The sequence below is a fragment of the Colossoma macropomum genome, unplaced genomic scaffold (genome assembly GCF_904425465.1).
Source record: "Colossoma macropomum unplaced genomic scaffold, Colossoma_macropomum, whole genome shotgun sequence".
Taxonomy (NCBI): Eukaryota; Metazoa; Chordata; class Actinopteri; order Characiformes; family Serrasalmidae; genus Colossoma; species Colossoma macropomum.
In genome coordinates this window covers 5787269-5808287 of record NW_023494790.1, presented here as the reverse complement: position 1 = coordinate 5808287, position 21019 = coordinate 5787269, and the positions used below count along the sequence as shown (strand labels likewise).

The following is a 21019-nucleotide window of genomic DNA, read 5'->3' as shown; positions in this document are numbered from 1 at the left end:
AATTTGGTCATTTTTACGTTTTTGACACAATTTGGAAAATGTCTGGTTCCATTGACTTACATTGAAAGCAAAGTAGGTTTTTTCCTTCTCCTGTAAAGTTACCATTTTGGAGATACAAGGTTTTCTTCCGACAGCAGTGATATATATATATATATATATATATATATATATATATATATATATATATATATATATATATATATACAATGTGTGTGTGTGTATTTGCTTATATATATATATATATATATATATATATATATATATATATATATATATATATATATATATGTACATGAATACTCAAAGAGCCCTCTGCATTATTAAAGGGTTCTTTACATCATGAAATGGTTCTTCAGCTTGATAGAGAATGTGCTGTAGATGGTTCTATATGAAACCTTTTTGAAAATGGGTTCTATACAGCACCCAAAAGTGTTCTTCTATTGTTACAAGCTTGGCACCATAACAATAGAAAAACCCTTTTCAAAAAATATTTATATAGGACCATCAACAGCACATTGATTTCCCATCAATCTGAAGAACGCTTTCATGATGTAAAGAACCCTTTAATAATACAGAGGGTTCTTTAAGTGTTCAGGGTTCTGTATAGAACATTTTCTTTTCTAAAGAACTCTTGAAGAACCATCACAGAGTGTGCTAGCTGAAATGTTAATTGAATATAATGACTTTATTTTTGAAACAGGTTAAATATGTTTAATATACATACAGTATGTACAGTCATATGTGAAAGAGGGGTCAAATGATATTAACACATCCTCTACAGAGAACACACTTCTGCACATTATACTGCACGATTACTGTTTATTTGTTGAATTTAACATATTGGGAGAAAAAAGACTTAAATGTTCCCTGTCCAAAAGTTTTATACTTTATGTTGTATATTTTCCAATATGTTAAAGGCAGAAAATGAATAGAAATTGTGCACAAAATAACAGAAAAGGCCTTATTGAAGTGTGTTCTCTGTAGATATGTAAACTTATTTTCACTTAGAAAATTAACAAAACGTGAAAAATGTTCAGGCTGTTCAGACTTTTGCATACGACTGTATGTTTTTTAGTAAAATAAATTGGATAATATTCTAAATATTGATAATTAACACAGGATCCATGTCACAGGCCTCATATTCCTCCTTGATGATGGTGGGCTCTAGTTACATTTACGCTGCTCTGTGTGCTTCAGTAAAAGAAAAACAGGTCATTTAAAAATCACAATCACAAAGAAGGCACAACAATTGCTTGCTGTCAGCCAGGTTTATTTGATTATTCATGAACTGATACACACTGTGGCAGCTGTGAGAGCATGTACACAGATGTCAAGCGTGATTTGATACATTATAAACCAATTTAATGGCTCAAAAAATACACCGATCAGGCATAACATTATTGTTTCTGCGCTCATTGTCCATTTTATCAGCTCCACTTACTATATAGGTGCACTTTGTAGTTCTACAGTTACAGACTGTAGTCCATCTGTTTCTCTGCGTACTTTGTTAGCCCCCTTTTACCCTGTTCTTCAGTGGCCAGGACCCCCATGGACCCTCACAGAGTAGGTACTATTTGGGTCGTGGATCATTTTTAGTACTGCAGTAACACTGACGTGGTGGTGGTGTGTTAGTGTGTGTTGTGCTGGTCTGAGTGGATCAGACACAGCAGTGCTGCTGGAGTTTTTAAACACTGTGTCCACTCACTGTCCACTCTATTAGACACTTCTACCTTGTCAGTCCACCTTGTAGATGTAAAGTCAGAGACGATAGCTCATCTGCTGCTGCACAGTTTGTGTTGGTCATCCTCTAGTCCTCATCAGTGGTCACAGGACGCTGCCCACAGGACCCTGCTGGCTGGATATTTTTGGTTGGTGGACTATTCTCAGTCCAGAGTGAGTGTCTGATCCACTCAGACCAGCGCAACACACACTAACACACCACCACCACGTCAGTGTCACTGCAGTGCTGAGAATGATCCACCACCCAAAATAGTACCTGCTCTGTGAGGGTCCATGGGGGTCCTGACCACTGAAGAACAGGGTAAAAGGGGGCTAACAAAGTACGCAGAGAAACAGATGGACTACAGTCTGTAACTGTAGAACTACAAAGTGCACCTATATAGTAAGTGGAGCTGATAAAATGGACAATGAGTGTAAAAATAAGGAGGTGGTCATAATGTTACGCCTGATCAGTGTATATATCAAGTGTCAGGTGCTCTTAGGACGTCATTGACATTGTCCCTATAATGAATTAAACCTGTTTGAAAAATATTACTCAGAAATAAAAGCCCTACTTTAGCCTCATATTTATTGTTCTGATCTGAAATGCAGCAAATGTGACTCATTTTACTCCACTGACCCAACAGTTATGCTTTGCACTGTACCGTCATGTTCAAGTAATGAAATACTAGATGTCAGCAGCATTTCATTAACAGCAGATCTGGCACTAGAACATGTTGCTCGGGTGAACAGTTAGAGATCTTAATTTCTATTAATCATTCTTGTAGGCATTTTATTATTCAGCAAAAAAAAAAAAATCTTTTTCCAAGGTGTAGCTCTGCTGTGTGCCTTTAGAGGTCGCTCTCTCCATACAGTGCATTGGAGAAGGCAGAGTAATCCAGAGCTCCTGGAACCCCGTCAGGCCCCGAGTACAGAGGCATTCTGGAGATGCAGTACTCCGCCTGCTCGGGGGGCAGCTCACGCCTCAGCTCCTCAATCAGAATATACGGCTGTGGACAGAGACAGGGAACATGTACAGGTGAAAAAACTCACTAAACGTACTCAGATTCACAAATTATGAGGTTCTTTGAAGTTTTCAGATATTGAGTTTCAAAGATTTTGCATTCCAAACAGCAAAACTGGTACGTTGAACACAGTCTCTTTCATACATGACTATGACAGACACCCTAAATTTATTGTAAATGTATAAAATCAAAATCCTACCAGATTTCTAAATGAGTTTTTTTGGAACGGGTCAAATGCAGAGAGAACCTTTTAATCCTAAGAACTCACTTTGTACTTGGAGTTATAAGGTTCTATCTGGAAAACATGAAAAGAAGCAACGATTTCCAAGGAACCCAAACAGTTTATACTCGTAATTTGTCTTAAAACATTTTAAAACATTAGGCACTAACAGAGTGTCAACATGATCAGAAACTCACATTTAATGCTTTCCATGACATTTTTATGACATAATATGATTTGTTTATTTTATGACACTTTTTTTCTCATTTCAAGACAATCACCTTTTTCTTATTCAAAAAAGCATTGCAGATTAAGTATACAGAACAGTGTTAAATATTCTGTCCAGTGCAGAGGTCAGTTTTAGGTAGGAACCATCAAAGTTTCCTTTAGTTTAGACAGAAACCAGCTACTGTAATAAACTGTCCCAGCAGGTCAGTGTAGCAGGTCAGTCTGAAAGGCTGTATGAGGTTTTGTTTTATATCAGAAATGTGACTCTAATGAGACAAAATGTCTTATTTTTGGAGAAAGAAGAAAAAAGAAAAGAAGGATGAATGAAATTAATGTTTATGTTGTAATTAAGAGCCCATCAGTTCAAATGTTTCCTATTTAATTACCTTTAAGGTTTAATATTTATGAAATTTAAGACAATAAGATTCCAAGGGGACGACATGTACTTATACAAATGTACTTAAGTTTCATCTGTACTTAATATGTTATCTTGCTGATATGCAATTATTTGTTAATACGTTGTTAATCTGTTAATTTGTCAATATGTATATATAAGTATTATATGTAATAAATGAACCTGGTTACTTTTTTCCAGAGTGCAAGCTTCTAAAATAGGACACATTATACCTGTTAGCAGGCTACTAGGTAACAATTTAGATACAAATGGTCAGAAATTAATATGTGTGTGTATATATCATATATATATATATATATATATATGTATATACACACACACACACACACACACACACACACACACACACATATATATATATATATATATATATATGTCGTGTATATATAGCCGTGTGCCCAGCAGAGCAAACAGTGAAAACAGTGAACACCTACAGTGAAAAAACTGATCAAGTTACTTTGATTCACAATTACACTTGAGTTTATATAATATATATAACATGTAATTAATATGTAATTCTCTTATTTTTCTTATATATTTTCTATGTACAATCTTATACAAAAGCTTGAACACTCCTGGTTAAATTACATGTTTTGTCAATAGGTCAACACATCCTCTACAGACAACACACTTAAATATGATATTCTTCAATTTCTGTTTATTTCTATTTGCACAGGTGAGGAAATACTAAATTGCTCCCTAGATGCAAATGTATATGTATTTGTGTCTGCCCTGCAATGGACTGACGACATGTCCACCCGCAACCCAGGAGGATGACCGGCTTAGAAAAAGAATGAATTTTTATTTGCTGAGTTTACCATATTGGAAGAAATACAACATTAAAAATCAGAATGTGCCATAACTTTAGCACAGCACACACTTTATGGTTATGTTTTTCCCCTATACGTTAAATTCAGCTAGCAAACAGTAACTGTGCAGTAAACTGCGCAGAAGTGTGTTCTCTGTAGAGTTCACTTATTTCTATTTAAAAAAAAAACATATCATTTGAGCAGGGGCGCGCAAATCTTTGCATACAACTCATATGTTAAGTTAAAACGCTCAAAATATACAACTGTGGGCACAACAGCAACCTAAACATTAAAAACAGTGAAAAACTGCTCAAGTTACTTTCATTCACAAACATACTTAAGTAAAATATGTACAAAATAATAAATACATAATACAGAATTACAGATATATCACTGCTGTCGGAACAAAACCTCATATCTCTAAAACAATAACTTTACAGGAGAAAGAAAAAACCTACTTTACTTTTAATGCAAGTCAGTGGATCCAGACTTTTTACCAAGTAATTTTGGGCTGTTTCTTTTGACCCCTCAATCATGATCAACAATTTACACACAACGTAAAGAGCAACAGGTATTTTCAAATTATGTCAAAAACTGAAAAATGGAGATCTAAGGTTTCCTTCCGCGATATGTATGTTATATGTACTGAATGAACTTGGTTGGTTTTTTGTCAGTTTGTCATTGCTTTCTGAAATGTATGATTCTAAAATAAATAATACAATTAAAAGGCAGATTGACAATAACAGCATATTAAAACATAAAACTTTTAGAAAAAAGTTTTATATGTTTTAATATGCTGTTATAAGATTGTGATCAAAAATTTGATCCTATATGTTAAAATACTGTTTCATAATTCATACAATAACTGACGAAAGTTCATTTTTGTATTGGTTCTTCCTTTAGAAGCATGCATTCCACAAAAGGTTTACAACATAATTAAGTAATTAATTAAGTAAGTAAATAAATAATTAATAAGATGGAAAATATAAACAAATATGTTTTTTGAGGTAAAATAGTGAACTGTTGCTTTAAGTCCATGTAACTGTGTGACCCTCCAACACTGCAGATACACAACCGCACCTTATCACCCGCGAGGATCCTGAAGGAGGCGGCGACCTGTTCCGCAGTGTCCGTCTCAGTCGTCTCACGGGTCATGAAGTCCACAAAGGACTGGAACGTCACCAGTCCTACACCGTTTGGATCCACCAGTGACATGATACGTGCAAACTCTGCCTCTCCCTACACACACACACACACACACACACACACACAGAGACACATACACACACACACACACACACACACACACACACCCATAGACACACACACACACACACACACACACACACAGAGACACATACACACCACACACACACACACACACACACCCATAGACACACACACACACACACACACACACACACACACACACAGAGACACATACACACACACACACACACACACACACCCATAGACACACACACACACACACACACACACACACACACACACACACAGAGACACATACACACACACACACACACCCATAGACACACACACACACACACACAGACGCACACACACACACACACACACACACACAGAGAGACACACACACACAGACACACACAGACACACACACACACACCCATAGACACACACACACACACACACCCATAGACACACACACACACAAACGCACACATAAATACACAAACACACACACACACACAAACACACACACACACACACACACACACACACACAAACACACACACACAGACACACACAGACAGATGCATAGACACAGACACACAGACACACACATACACACACACACACTCACACAGAGACACACACACACACACACACAGAGAGAGACACACAGAGAATGAACGTGGTATATGGTTCTATATAGCATCTTTTTGAAAAAGGGTTCTATATAGCACCAAAAACAGTTCTACTATGGTTACATTGTCTACCTTTTAACAATAGAACCCTTTTTGGTGCTCTCTATAACCCCTTTCAAAATAATGTATGTAAAGTTGTATATGATTCTATACAGCACCTTTTTGAAAAGGGTTCTATATAGAACCAAAAAGGGTTCTACTATGGTTGTGATGTCAAGTTTGTAACAAAAGAAAAACCTTTTTTGGTGCTCTATAGAACCCTTTTCAAAAAGGTGTATGTAATGTTGTATATGATTCTATATAACACCTATTTGAAAAGGGTTCTATATAGAACCAAAAAGGGTTCTATTATGGTTGTGATGTCAAGCTTGTAACAATAGAAAAACCTTTTTTGGTGCTCTATAGAACCCTTTTCAAAAAGGTGTATGTAATGTTGTATATGATTCTATATAACACCTATTTGAAAAGGGTTCTATATAGAACCAAAAAGGGTTCTACTATGGTTAAGATGTCAAGCTAGTAACAACAGAAAAGCCCTTTTTGCTGCTATATAGAACCCTTTTTAAAAAAGTGAATGAGTTGTATTTGGTTCTATTTAACCAAGGGTTCTATATAGCACCAAAAAGGGCTTATCTACTGTTACAAGCTTGACATTGCCATAGTAGAACCCTTTTTGGTGCTATATAGAGCCCTTTTCAAAAAGGTGCTATATAAAACCATACACAGCACATTCTCCATCAATCTGAAGAACACTTTCATGATGCAAAGAACTCTTTAATCATGCAAAGGGTTCTTGGGCTGTTCATGGTTCTATATAGAGCCATTTTCCATACTAAAGAACCCTTGAGAACCATCTTTTTAAGAGTGCACAGGGGAATTCAACTAATTTTTCAAAATTTCTCCATAACTCAGTGGTCAGTGGTTGGACATGGTTGAGACATTCAGGGGGGTTTGATGTGAAATGGTTCATTGTAGAGAAACTTGGAGACTCAGATTTCTTTACAGTGGTGGTGATAGGAACCAGGGGTTGCCATGACTACAACACAAATACAGCCGTTTTATTTACTATCTAAAACCACCATGAATGGATTTTCTAAGTACTTTGTTTCAAAACTACTACAAAGCAGCGTCTCGGACATCAGGCAACGTATTCATAACCATTTCATTCGTGTAGTAACTTTCTGTGAAGGAGCATTTTTGGAGGTATTAAACTCAGACGTTCGGTTCCTATCACCACCACTGTGAACAGTTCTGACTCTGTTTCTCTAGAACAAAGCATTTCACATCAGACCTCTCTGAATGAGTGTGTTATGAGAAGAGCAGTAAAGATGACAGCAAAAACATTGTTTATGGTTTCTTTACCAGATCATAACCCATAGAGATGAGACACGCTCGGAAATCATCAGTCTCCATGCCTCCTTTCTTCTTCTGCAGGATGGAGAGAGAAGAGAGATGGAAAAGAACAACAGAAAATGAAAAGGAGGGAGAGGTGGAGGGATGAACAGATGAATATGGAGGGGAAATGCAGAGGGCACAGCGTCAAATCAGGGAGGAGTAACGATAAGAGGAAGGCAGCATCTCATAGACACATCCAGTAGAGGGGAAGTGGGTGAAAGGGCAAACAAAAGAGACACGAGGGACAGAAACGGAGGAAGAAATCAAGACGAGAAAGAGACTTTCAGTGCAACACAGGGTGCGTTTACGTGCACTCAATAATCCGATCATAATCAGATTTCTGCAGTTATCTGATTATTCAAATGGTCATGTAAACAGCGTAGTCGGATTTCTTAGATTGGAATAAGGTCTTGAAATCCAATTAAGAAATCTGAAAAAGAGAGCCGGATTTGAGCTCAGTAATCAGATTTCTCAATGCATGTGAACTCTTACTCTGATTTCTTTCAGATTGGAGCCACACTGAAACCGACTACATGCTTGACGAAATGAAGGATTTAAATATTCTTCATCTTCTAGATGTTCATATTTTCAAGTGGCGCAATGTTTTAAAAAAAGCTGCGGCGTAAAGTTTGAGTTTTACGCTACTGTTTGTTCATTGGCTGGTTGCAAAGCAGAAAACTGATTACTGTCTGACTCATGTAGACCCAGAGTTTCCCATTATCTGATTACTCAATTGCATGTAAACGCATTGATCGGATTACTGAAAAAAATCTGCAATTATTGGATTTTCTGCAGTCATTGGAATGCATTAAGTGCATGTAAACACACTCATTATCAGATGGAATATGCAGCAATGCAATTTATTTACAGTATATTGCAATCACTCTTATCAGCCTATTTGTGTTTCAGAGGAAACCAAATGTAGTGTTAAAGAGTTTTTTCTCAATGCAGCCTATAATTCTAGTTTTATCAACCAATGATGGATTTGTTCCCCATCTTCAGCAGAAAAAAATGTGAATGTTGTCTACTATGGCCAACCACAATTGGCCACACCTCAAGAAGTTAATTAGCTGGAGCAGAAGTCCTTGACTGGCTGGATTGGATGCATTAATGTCGTGTAAGGTGGGGCAGCAGTTTAGGACAGAGGTTGGAACTAAAATCTGCAGGAAAGTAGATCTCCAGGAAGAAGGTTGGTGACCACTGGTTTATGTCTGGATGTTGTTCAAAATAACCACATTATGCAGTGTGATAGGCTGAAGTTACTGAGGGGAAATCTCTGTATCTGCTCAGTACTACAGCATAGGGGCACAACCTCTATTCCCAGACTGAAGCTAAATTGAGCCCAGGCTCCCAGCTTTTGCCTTCAAACATGTGCCACCAGAAGTAAGCTGCTCAGGCACAAGAGGACCATTTGAGAGAAGCTCTCCATTCACTTCCATTCATTTCAGGCTGATTCCAGTCTAATAACATAGGCCCATCATGGCCCTGTCCTCTTCTACAAGAAGTAGTAACTAAAATTTGTTATTTGGTGAAAGTGTACTATTGTGCTGGCGTTTTGTCCACAGTTTTGACCATCACTTTATAGCTTCACAATAACTTTTTATTGTAATCGTACAGAAAATAACATGATAAAGTTGCAACTCCAAGTACTGCAGTTAAATGACTGAAGTAGAAGCTTCTCAGTGATATAAAGCTCAGAGCGGTTTCAGTGTATGATGATTATGGTAATAATAATAATAATAATAATAATAATAAGACGAAGAGGAAGAAGAAAAAATAGAAGATGAAGAAGATGACAAAGAAGTAGAAGAAGAAGAAGGAAATAAAGAAAAAGAAGAAAATAAAAAGATTGATAAGATATCTTAGAAGATAGAAGATAAATAAAATAAGACAGATAAGGAAAGATAAAGAAGAAGAAGAAGAAGATAAAGAAAAAGAAGAGGAAGAGAAAGAAGCAGAAGAAGAAGAAGAAGAAGAAGAAGAAGAAAAGAAGAAGAGAAGAAGAAGAAGATAAAGAAAAGAAGAAGAGGAAGAAGAAGATAAAGAAAAAGAAGAAGAAGAAGGAGAAAAAGAAGAAGAAAAAGAAGAGGAAGAAGAACAAGAAAAAGAAGAAGAAGATAAAGAAAAAGAAGAAGAGGAAGAGAAAGAATCAGAAGAAGAAGAGGAGAAGAAGAAGAGGAAGAGGAAGAAGAAGCAGAGGAAGAAGAAGAAGAAGATAAAGAAAAAGAAGAAGTGCTTTTTTATTCATTACGTAGTTATTTATTCAGTAATATATGAATTTATATGAAAGTTATGCTCATAATAATAATAATAATAATAATTCAAGATCTATTATTTTTATCATATAATATACAATAATATTATACATAAATCATTTTAAATTCATTTTACAATGATCTTATTAGGAAGTAGTAATATAGTGAAAGTGCACTGTTTTGCTGAATGGTTGTAATGATTTATGGTCCTTCAACATGTTTACCAATTGTCGTTGGGCATCTCCGACCAACAGTGTGGCAATTTGAACCGCATGCGGGTGATTTGCGTCATTACGCAGTCTCACGCATTCCCGCTGACCACCGCTCTGAGAAAGTGACATGAACAACCTCCACTGGTTCCCATTGAGAACAGCAGGATCACTGGATTATATATGCTGTCAATGGCTGAGCCTCACTCAAAAGGATCTTAAATAATGGCCACATAAAAGGCAATTATTGAAATTATACACGGCATCCAAAAGGGCACTTATACAGACTGAGTGCAGGAGCGCTGAGGCTGTGCACATGGTGTTACAAACTAGTCAGAGCCACTTTATTCTGTATGCCTGGGGTAAAATCTGTATACATGCAGGCAGTGTAAGTAGCGTTAGATGAATACCTGTTTATTTTCAACCTCCTGTGAGAGGAGGTTAAAGAGTTCAGACAAGCTTTTAGTTCACTTCAAACAAGCTCTCCTCAGGTTATTCTGTGGCAACATGCAGACACACAAAATTATTATTACGTCTGTAATACAGTCAAAGAGTTGGCTGTCGCAAGGCAGGTTAAAGGGGGAGTTCCACCAATTTTTCAAAATGTCTGCATGGATACAGTGGTTCAGTGAGGAAATGGTTTATTGTTACCAACATTTCTTTATGATGGTGGTGATAGGAGGGGTCACAATGTCTACAATGTAATGTTGGTGATGGTAAAATAGTGATAAATCATCTTTGGACATTCTTTTGCCTTACAACACTCTGCATGCCCCTCTCCACAATGAGTGTATATTAACAATACATCTCATGAGAAAATCTAAAAACTATCATAAAGCAATGTCTCAGGCATTCACAACTATTTCAAGTAATGACTTTCTGTGAAGGAGCTTTTAGAGGCATTAAACTCTTCTGACGTCTGGTTCCTATCACCACCACTGGGAACAATTCAGACTCTTTATATTTGCGGAAATTCAGTGGAATTCTCTCTCAAGTAAACCCGAGATCAGCAATAAATCAAAGTTTAGGTTTAAAATTAAGGCAGTGGCTTCTCAGAGAACTACTTATTGAATAATTTGAATGGGAAACTATTGTCTTGGCCGAAAAGAAAACTGACAGCACTATAATTACACTGGCTGTGTTTACATGCAAAAACAATCCGATTGAATACATTCCGATTACAAATCAAGACTGAGGTGTTCATATTCTTACTCTACTCAACAATCTGATGGACATCTTCGTTTACATGGGCGCTGCAAGTAATCCGATCCAAAATGACGCGCATGCGTGGAGTACCACTTAGAGTAAACGTTACCATGACAGCGAACGTCACGTGAGGTCCAGTCAGAGTGAGATGAGTTTTCAGTTGGTGTGCTTGTGTTTTTAACTGCTTTAAAATTATGTCTCACTCAGAAAAATGTCCTTATTAAAGAAGGCCGAGAGGAAGACGTCGTCTTCTGAGACACATAAGCTGGACGCCTGTCCTACCGCCGTCTTTTAAAGATCAGAGCATAAACTTCGTCTCCTCTGCAGACCAGTTTCTGCTCCGCCATGTTGAACGTCATAAACTTTCAATATACTTAAACTTTCCGATAGGGAATGTAATCGGATATAGGTGTTTACACGGATATTATTCTTCTATTTAACTGATTATTTACAGGATTACCCACCTCGTTCAATCAGATAGAAACTGTATTCCGAATGGCCTCAATCAGACTAGTCTATTCGGATTATCAATGGATTATTAGGCTGCAGGTAAACGTGGCTACTGAGGACAAAAGTTTTAAATCTATTCCCTAACTGATTTGAGCTTAAATTACACATTAAAATACTAAAGTAGCAGGAATAAATTTGATGTTTGCTTTAATCGAAAAATATTGAGGGCATTTAACCCCTAAAAGTGTGCAAAGTCTTGCTGTTACACTTTTATAACCTAAGGAATAGCTCAGCCAGTTTACATTGAAGTCCCTGTAGTTACTGAATAATATGCCTTAGTATGTAATAAGCCTGAGAATGTAAGGAATTAATTCGATTTTTTGGTGCAACAACATTAATACAGACACCTTGGTTTAATACAGTTAATTAAAGTTACATCAAGTGGGGGCAACCAGATCTGAGACTTGTGAACTGCTGCTATACTATGATTATTATGATATGAGGGCAGCCGTGGGCTGGAGGTTAGGGAACCAGCCGGTCCAGCTGACAGGATATGACTGAAGTGCCCTTGAGCAAGGCACCTAACCCCCAACTGCTCCCCGGGTACCGTGGATAGGGCTACCCAACACTCCGGGCAAGTGTGCTCACTGCCCCCTAGTGTGTGTGTTCACTAGTGTGTATGTGGTGTTTCACTGCACAGATGGGTTCAATGCGGGTAATTTAACTTAACTTATTACAGGAACATTATTTAAAAGGAATATTTCATTGAGAGATGCTAGTAAACAATGAACAAAATAAAGCTACACTGTTAAGAATTATTCAATGAATACCATGAAAGCAGATTTGTAAGGATTAACCACTTAAATTTTATGAATTATTACATCTGAAGGCTAGTTATTCTGTAGCGATATGGGAAACAACTCAATGTGTTAAATCTGCACATTCATACAAGGAGCTCCAAAGTCCTTTGTGGGTAGCTGAGTTTCTTTTTCTTTAAGTTTACTAACTTCATTGTTGCCACAGCAACAATTATCAATTTTTAAGTGACACTATTAAAATGATGCCAATTGTTTGTACTCTACCATGCAAAAGTTTGGAATGACTGATCTCAATAAAATAAATACCATTTAATGGAGCTAAATAGGCGGCTATATCTAAATGTAATATTTTGCATGACATCACAAAAACATTGAATTCAAAACAGGCAGTTTTTGCAGCTGATATGCCACATATGGGTTGTATGGACTTGAGATTTTGTGTGCTATGGGCATTTAAATCATATGATTCTTTCAACTTTAGACATTTTTTACATGTTCACATGTTGTTTTCTGCTGACCAGCAGCCTCATGCTGACTGGGTTCCATTCACTGCTGGGTGAAGCTCTCCTTCAGAAGTAGCAGTTAGTACATTAGTAGAGTCGGTGTTCATGGCTGGGTGACGTTACCCTGTCGAAGTGGCTGAAAGAGGAGCGGAAATCGTTGAGCTGCTGCTGGCTGATGCCCTTGGCGTCGCGGGTCAGGATCTGCGTCTCAATCTCATTAATGGTGCGAGCGACCGTCGTCAGCAGGAGCTCCCAGCCCACGCGGATGTGCTGCCGTTACCGTGGAGACAAAACAGAGGTCAACACTAACTAGAAAGGGAAAGTATGTGAACGAACTTTAAGTTGGCTTGAAAAAGCCAGTTAATTACGTTAAAACGTTAAAGTGGTGGAAGACTGCTGATGGTTGCTAAAGTGTTGTGTAGATGTTGCTAGGTGGTTGCTACTGTATCCAAAGTTCATTGGATTTGATTGCTACCTTAACTGCACTGCCACCTTGAATTCAGTGCCAGCTTAAATGCAATTCCACCTTAAATTTAGTGCTACCTTAAATGGAGTTCTACCTTAAATTCTATGTGATCTTAAATGCAGTGCCACCTTAAATGAAGTTCCACCTTAAATTCAGTGCAAACTTAAAATCCAGTTCCACCTTAAATTCAGTGCCACCTTAAATAGAGTTCCACCTCCTTTAAGTGGCCTGTTGCTTATATATATCATATATATCATATATCATATAAAAATATCATGAAATAGAACAATGTTTAATAAATATTTATTTATATGCATGTTTTTATACTTATTGAATCGTTTCTGTTGAAGTGGAGTGATGTTAATGTTACGGAGTTGTATTTAGTTCATCATCAGGCGACGCAGATTCTGTTGAAGTGGAGTGATGTTACGAAAGCGCCAAAGTGCATTCCTAAACCCTGAGTACCACTTTATTTATAAAACATCTTGAAAACAGCTGAAAAATATTTCCAGCATTTTCAAGCAATTTTCAGTGCAGGCATCTTTTCAGTCCACCAAAACAGCTTTGGGGTAAAAACTGCACTGGCATCCAACTTAATTAGCAACACGCCTGCATTACTTGATTAGACTGTGCATGTGCCTTTATGAAAAAAGGGCCCTGGGTTTCACCGGATAGTTTGTTAAAAGGAATGGTTTGGTGACAAAACTAAATTAGATAGTTTTTACCATTACCCCAGATGTAGCCGATCAGTCAAGACAGATTTGCTGTCCACATTTTTGTTCTTTCGTTTAGCACTGACGTTGCTCATAAGCAACAGAAGTCAATAGTCACCCAAATCTGTTTTGTAAATATATCCCCAAAACGTCTATCTACAGATGTTGTGCTGAATCCGACTCCCCTGCATAATCCAACACCCCACTGCGTTCAACACAGTCAAGCAGGCCTATGGATGCGATTTACATTTGCAAATTCTGTTGTTTCTATTTAAAAACATATATTTTCAGCTCGAAAAATCTAGATTAACAGTAATTTATAAAACAATGGCTGCCTTCTGTGTTACACAATGAAGTTCTGTTCATTTTTACAGCTTATATACTGTGTCTTAAACCACACTGACAAGTCTGCATGACCTTAAGTAAGTGCTGGACTCAACTAATGCTTTCTTTCTCACCCTCTGACACACAGGTTTCAAGTCGGATCTCGGCATGTCTGTCTGACATCTCTTCATGGATGGCAGCTCACCACCTGAAGCTCAATCCTAGCAAGACTGAGCTGCTATTCATCCCTGCAACTACAGGTCCTCATCATGATCTTGCCATCTCATTCGAGAACTCTCTGATTGTCCCGTCAGCAGAGGCAAGAAGTCTTGGTGTGGTTCTGGATGGCCAGTTATCGTTCTCGACTCACATTGCGAACCTAACTCGGTCATGCAGATTTCTCCTGTTCAACATCCGGAGGATCCGACCCTTTCTCTCTCGAGAGGCCACCCAGATGCTAGTGCAGTCTCTTGTCATCTCAAGGCTTGACTACTGCAACTCGCTCTTGGCTGGTCTTCCGATGCAGGCCATCAGGCCTCTGCAACTCATCCAGAATGCAGCAGCATGGCTCGTCTTCAATCTCCCCAAGTTCAGCCACGTCACCCCACTGCTGCGCTCCCTTCACTGGCTTCCTGTAGCTGCACGCATCAGATTTAAAACCCTTATGCTTGCCTACAAAGCCAAAAATGGACCAGCCCCTCCCTACTTGATGGCAATGGTCAAATCTCGAACTGCACCACGAGCCCTTCGAGCTTCGAGTACAGCTCAGCTTGACCCGCCATCCTTCAAAGCGCGCAGAAGGCAAGCATCTAGACTGTTCCCTGTGCTGGCACCCAGGTGGTGGAACAAACTCCCACTGGCTGTCCGTACAGCAGAGTCTCTCACGGTCTTCAAACGCAGACTGAAGACACACCTGCTTATTCAGCACTTAAATGAGCACTAAATTAAGTATTGATTGTAATGTATTGTACAGCACTTATGTATTATATTGTATTGTATTGGACTGTTCTGTGTTTAACTCCCTTTTCACTAGGTGTCAATTTTCACAAGGTGTCAATGACCTTCTGATTCTAGCAGTATCTGAGCTTAGGACTGTCTTTCTCTCTAACCTATTGGTAGCTAGCGAAGATTCTTTCTCTGGATAGACAAAGCACTTTTTGTAAGTCGCTCTGGATAAGAGCGTCTGCTAAATGATGTAAATGTAAATGTAAATGTAAGTGGGCTGAAAGACGTATTGGTGATGTACGTACAGCAATTTTGGTCTACTGACCTCCCCAAACACGTCTTGATCGATCAACTACATCTGGGTTAAGTGGAAAATCGTGTAAATCTGACTTTTTGCCAAACCAATCCTTCACCAATTTGAAGATTTTTGGATAATATAGGGAACCATCAGTGTTTCAGTGTGTGTACCTCCATGGTGTAGTTGGTGTGTTTGTTATCGAATATGAGCGACTCCTGGATGAGCTGGTGGTCTCCCTCCAGCTTGTCGATGTTGGGTTTGTAGTTGATGATCACGCTCTCATACTGTTTCAGCTGGTTCATCTGGTCCTCCAGAGTGCCGCCTGCCTCCACCGAACTGTGCAGGATCTCCTGAAAAGACAGTCAACAGTTGCAGCTCGCTCAGATCTCTCGATCCTGCACACATGCAGACGTTGGTGTTGGTGTTGTACCTCCATGCGTGTCTGGATCCAGGGTCCGATGAGGTTGGCCTGGGCCGCAAACTGCCTCCTCAGCCGCTCGTTCACCTGCTGTCTGGATAACTCCTCCTGCAGAGCACTGTCCCTCTGTGGGACCAGCCTCTTCACCTACTCACACAAACATTTCACGCACTTTATTTATTTATTTATTTTTTTAAGGAAAGCCTTAGTAATTCAAATCAATGTCACTGGAGTTTTTAAACACCTCAGTGTCGCTGCTGGACTGAGAATAGTCCACCAACCAAAAATATTCAGCCAGCAGCGTCCTGTGGGCAGCGCCCTGTGACCACTGATGAAGGACCAGAGGATGACCAGCACAAACTGTGCAGCAGCAGATGAGCTATCGTCTCTGACTTTACATCTACAAGGTGGACTGACAAGGTAGGAGCGTCTAATAGAGTGGACAGTGAGTGGACCCAGTGTTTAAAAACTCCAGCAGCACTGCTGAGTCTGATCCACTCAGACCAGTGCAACACACACTAACACACAACCACCATCTCAGTGTTACTGCAGTGCTGAGAATGATCCACCACCCAAATAGTACCTGCTCTGTGAGGGTCCATAGGGGTCCTGACCACTACAGAACAGGGTAAAAGGGGGCTAACAAAGTATGCAGAGAAACAGATGGACTACAGTCTGTAACTGTAGAACTACAAAGTGCACCTATATAGTAAGTGGAGCTGATAAAATGCACAGTGAGTGTAGAAACAAGGAGGTGGTCAGAATGTTATGCCTGATTGGTGTAAGTTAACACATTATCTACAAAGGCCACACTTCTGCACATTTTAATGCACAAATATTGTTTGCTTGCTGAATTTAACCTATTAGGGAAAAAATGGAACATAAAATGTGGCCTGTGCAAAAGTTATGGCACATGTTTTCCCCCCATTATGTATATAAATTTGCAGAAAATGCCATATTTAAGTTTGTTCGCTGTAATGAATGTGTTGGCTTATTTTCACGAAACATGAAATTTGAGTGAGGGTGTTCGAAGTTTTGTATACGACTGTACACACGTACCTTGTCCCACTTGAGGCTGAGCTCGGCGGGGGTGATGGTGCAGTAGATGTTGGTGAGGTTGGGGGAGATGCCGTAGCTCTGGGCGATCTTCTGCACCTCGTTATAGATGCTCAGAATGGCCTGTCTCTCATTATCCGCCTCGGGCAGCGTCGCTTTGAACTGCTCATGAGCTGAAATCAGATTCTGCACACATACATGAACACACCCAGGTGAGAAAACGCTACAGCACGAACTCAAATAATTACAGAGGAAGTGGAACGGTCAGTGGAGATGTGGCCCTAATAAGAGCTTTTAATAAAGGCTCTGGGTCAGCTAGGCCTGGCAGGTGTCTGGATCTATAGTCTTAATTAAAGTAGCTACTGATTCTTCCCTTTCTGTTAGATCCTCTATTTAGGTGATGCTACATAGGCACTGATTTTGAGTGTCAGTGAATGTAAATGGCCAAACATGGTAGTCAGCTCTCAATTTCTAAAATTCAAGTCTTAAATAATTCTTTCAAAATTTTGGTTCTGATTTCTTTAATTATGATTTGAATTTTTTTATTGTGTTATTGTATTATTTGCTTTTAACCCTTTGGGACCACCGGTGGTTTCAAACCGCCCTTCGTCATATTCTTCATAGCTTTTATATTTCATAAGCTACATTCAAAAGGTTGGGGGTCGTATGAGAGCTGTAACTGTCTTCTTTCCAGTCTAATAGATGGGTGATGTAATTTTAAACCCTTATAATAAAAGAAGCTGAACTCACAATTTTTTTTTTTTTTCTACTGAACGTCGACCCATTTTTCCACAAATCTGGGCTATAAACTATAAACAGATGGCGTCTCTTCAGTGATCTGCTCTGTAAAAATGATTTTTATAAAATAATACAAAGAGCGTCTAAGATTTTTGGCTTTCAGCAGTAAATTGTAAGCATATAGCAATATGTGTGATCATAAAACACATGTTCTGTTAATTTGAGTGGAGCTTTTAAAAAAAATACATTTATTTCATGCAGTTACTGAATAATTGCCTTATGATGCTATCCCCCAGGTCAAAAAATATTACAAAAACAACCCCCCAATGTAAAATCTTTCCCTTTCTATCCCTTTGGATCTCTTAAGATTTCTCTTTTCTCTTTCTCTTTTATCAATATTTTCATTCCATCCATTTGTGAGATTTACAAATTTTAGAAGGTCCTCATTTAGAACAAGTTCGGATCTGAGCAGAGCAGAAGAGGTGGATTTGTACACACTTAAAAAATGGTTCTTCAAAAGATTCTTTAGTAAAGAAAATGGGTCTATCTAGAATCATGAACACTGAAAGAACCCTTTGCATGATTAAAAGCTTCTTTCCATCATGAAAGGGTTCTTCAAGCTGATGGAGAATGTGCTATAGATGGTTTTAAATAGAATCCTTTTGAAAAGGGTTCTATATAGCACCAAAAATGTTTTTTCTATTGTTGCAAGCTCATATTGTAACAATAGCATAACTCTTTTTGGAGCTAAGGTTCTATATAGAACCATCTACAGTACCTTCTCCATCAGTTTAAACAACCATTTCCTGATGCAAAGAACCCTTTAATCATGTGAAGGCTTCTTTTTGTGTTCTTGGTTCTATAAAGATCCTTTTTCTTTACTAAAGAACCTTTGCAGAACCATCTTTTTTAAGAGTGTAGATTTTATGGTCATTCGCCTTTCATTGGTTGTAAATAAATCAACAACCCTCAGACTAACAAAAGCAACAACAAAGTGGAAAGAAGCTCCGGTTGCCCTCTAAACAAGACGTAATGTAGTGGTACGAGAGCGAGAGGCTACAACTGTAGAGGAGCTGAACCACTGACTGTATATACGATATACACCGATCAGGCATAACATTGTGACCACCTCCTTGTTTCTACGCTCATTGTCCATTTTATCAGCTCCACTTACTGTATAGGTGCACTTTGTAGTTCTACAGTTACAGACTGTAGTCCATCTGTTTCTCTGCATACTTTGTTAGCCCCCTTTTACCCTGTTCTTGAGTGGTCAGGACCCCCATGGACCCTCACAGAGCAGGTACTATTTGGGTGGTGGATCATTCTCAGCACTGCAGTGACACTGACGTGGTGGTGGTGTGTTAGTGTGTGTTGCGCTGGTCTGAGTGGATCAGACACAGCAGTGCTGCTGGAGTTTCTAAACACCTCAGTGTCACTGCTGGACTGAGAATAGTCCACCAACCAAAAATATCCAGCCAACAGCGTCCTGTGGGCAGCATCCTGTGACCACCGATGAAGGACTAGAGGATGACCAACACAAACTGTGCAGCAGCAGATGAGCTATCGTCTCTGACTTTACATCTACAAGGTGGACTGACAAGGTAGGAGCGTCAATAGAGTGGACAGTGAGTGGACACAGTAACACACAACACACACTTCTGCTCTTCGGCTCATGCCATGAGGAACAGGGATGTAGTCTCACTTTCTGCTCTAAAATGCAGGGGTGTGGCTAAAATAAGGCTCCACCTATGGACTAAAACTCTGTTTCGGTAGTGACATGAAAAAAAAAAAATCAACATGTGGAAGTTTTTTTACTTCTAAATTAAACTCATGATAAAACTAAATCCTTTAGCTTCACTTCAAAGGAAATTAAAAAGATCTTTTGAAAAATAACACTGAAAAACAAAGTTCAAGCATTATTTCCACAAGTGTAAATTTAAGGGTTCAGGGTTTGGGACGGACACCTATAGAAAGTACTGTATACATGATGATTTTGTATATATTTAGCTTATTACTATCTCTGTTACTGCCCTGGGTTCTTTAAATGTCTAAGGTTTGAATATTTAACTGTTTGTTTATTTATTTATTTATTTATTTTACTCTGGGACTGCAGTTTGAACTAAATAGTTAGAGTGGTCCATATATGATATATACACTCATTGGCAGGAACATGCAGTCACTGTTGCTCTCACTGGATATCGGTGATGAAAATTATGTGATTTATGTACAGTTTTGTGTAAAAATAATGTTACTGAAATACTGAAAGCTTAATTACTGGAAGCTTATTTTGTCTGCTCAAATAGCTAAAACAAAATACACTGCTATTTTAATGGAAAATATCTTTCTTTAGGGTCCAATTTGATCTAAAAAAAGGCAATTAGTTGGGATTATATTACATATTACCTCAAAGTAATGCAATTAATATGTAATATAATATTTTATGCACACAAAATGCAGTGTGATGCTTCCAGCCCTTCCTGCACAGCCACTTGTAGTTTTTTCAAAACTTCCTGCCACCTCATTCTACATCTACAGAAGAGGTTTGGCTGGAGAAGGACCTTCTGTCTATCTGAGCAGAGGAGGAAATCGTTTGATAGGTTGGAACCAATTTAACGAGACGGCAATGCAGTTGTAGCTTTTGTTTGCACTTCACACATTAAAGTATAGAACAAAATGTGCACAATATACGAGTGTATGTGTTTGCACCTGTATCTCCTCCACACTGTGCACAATGAACATGTCCTGCAGGTCCTCCATGGCTCCTTCCATCCAGTTATTAAAGGGCGCAGATCTTTTGGCAAACTCCAGGAACAGCTGATCAATAGTCTCCAGCAGCTTCTCTGTCCTCTTACAAGCACATACACATACGAAGTCACACGCACTACTCAAGGCAAAGACT

General features: G+C 38.6%; 1 protein-coding gene across 1 annotated transcript in view; it reads right to left on the bottom strand.

Moving 5' to 3' along the window:
• Positions 1 to 2117: 2117 nt before the first annotated feature.
• Positions 2118 to 21019, bottom strand: part of LOC118809052 (alpha-actinin-2) — a 61446-nt gene continuing 42544 nt past the window's right edge. The window contains exons 14-21 of the mRNA XM_036571985.1: positions 20827 to 20967; positions 17386 to 17568; positions 16339 to 16473; positions 16079 to 16258; positions 13286 to 13432; positions 7689 to 7754; positions 5497 to 5655; positions 2118 to 2729 (exon numbers count right to left, since the gene is read on the bottom strand). Coding sequence (XP_036427878.1) covers positions 2571 to 2729; positions 5497 to 5655; positions 7689 to 7754; positions 13286 to 13432; positions 16079 to 16258; positions 16339 to 16473; positions 17386 to 17568; positions 20827 to 20967 — 1170 coding nt within the window. The 3' untranslated portion in view covers positions 2118 to 2570. The remainder of the gene's footprint in view (positions 2730 to 5496; positions 5656 to 7688; positions 7755 to 13285; positions 13433 to 16078; positions 16259 to 16338; positions 16474 to 17385; positions 17569 to 20826; positions 20968 to 21019) is intronic.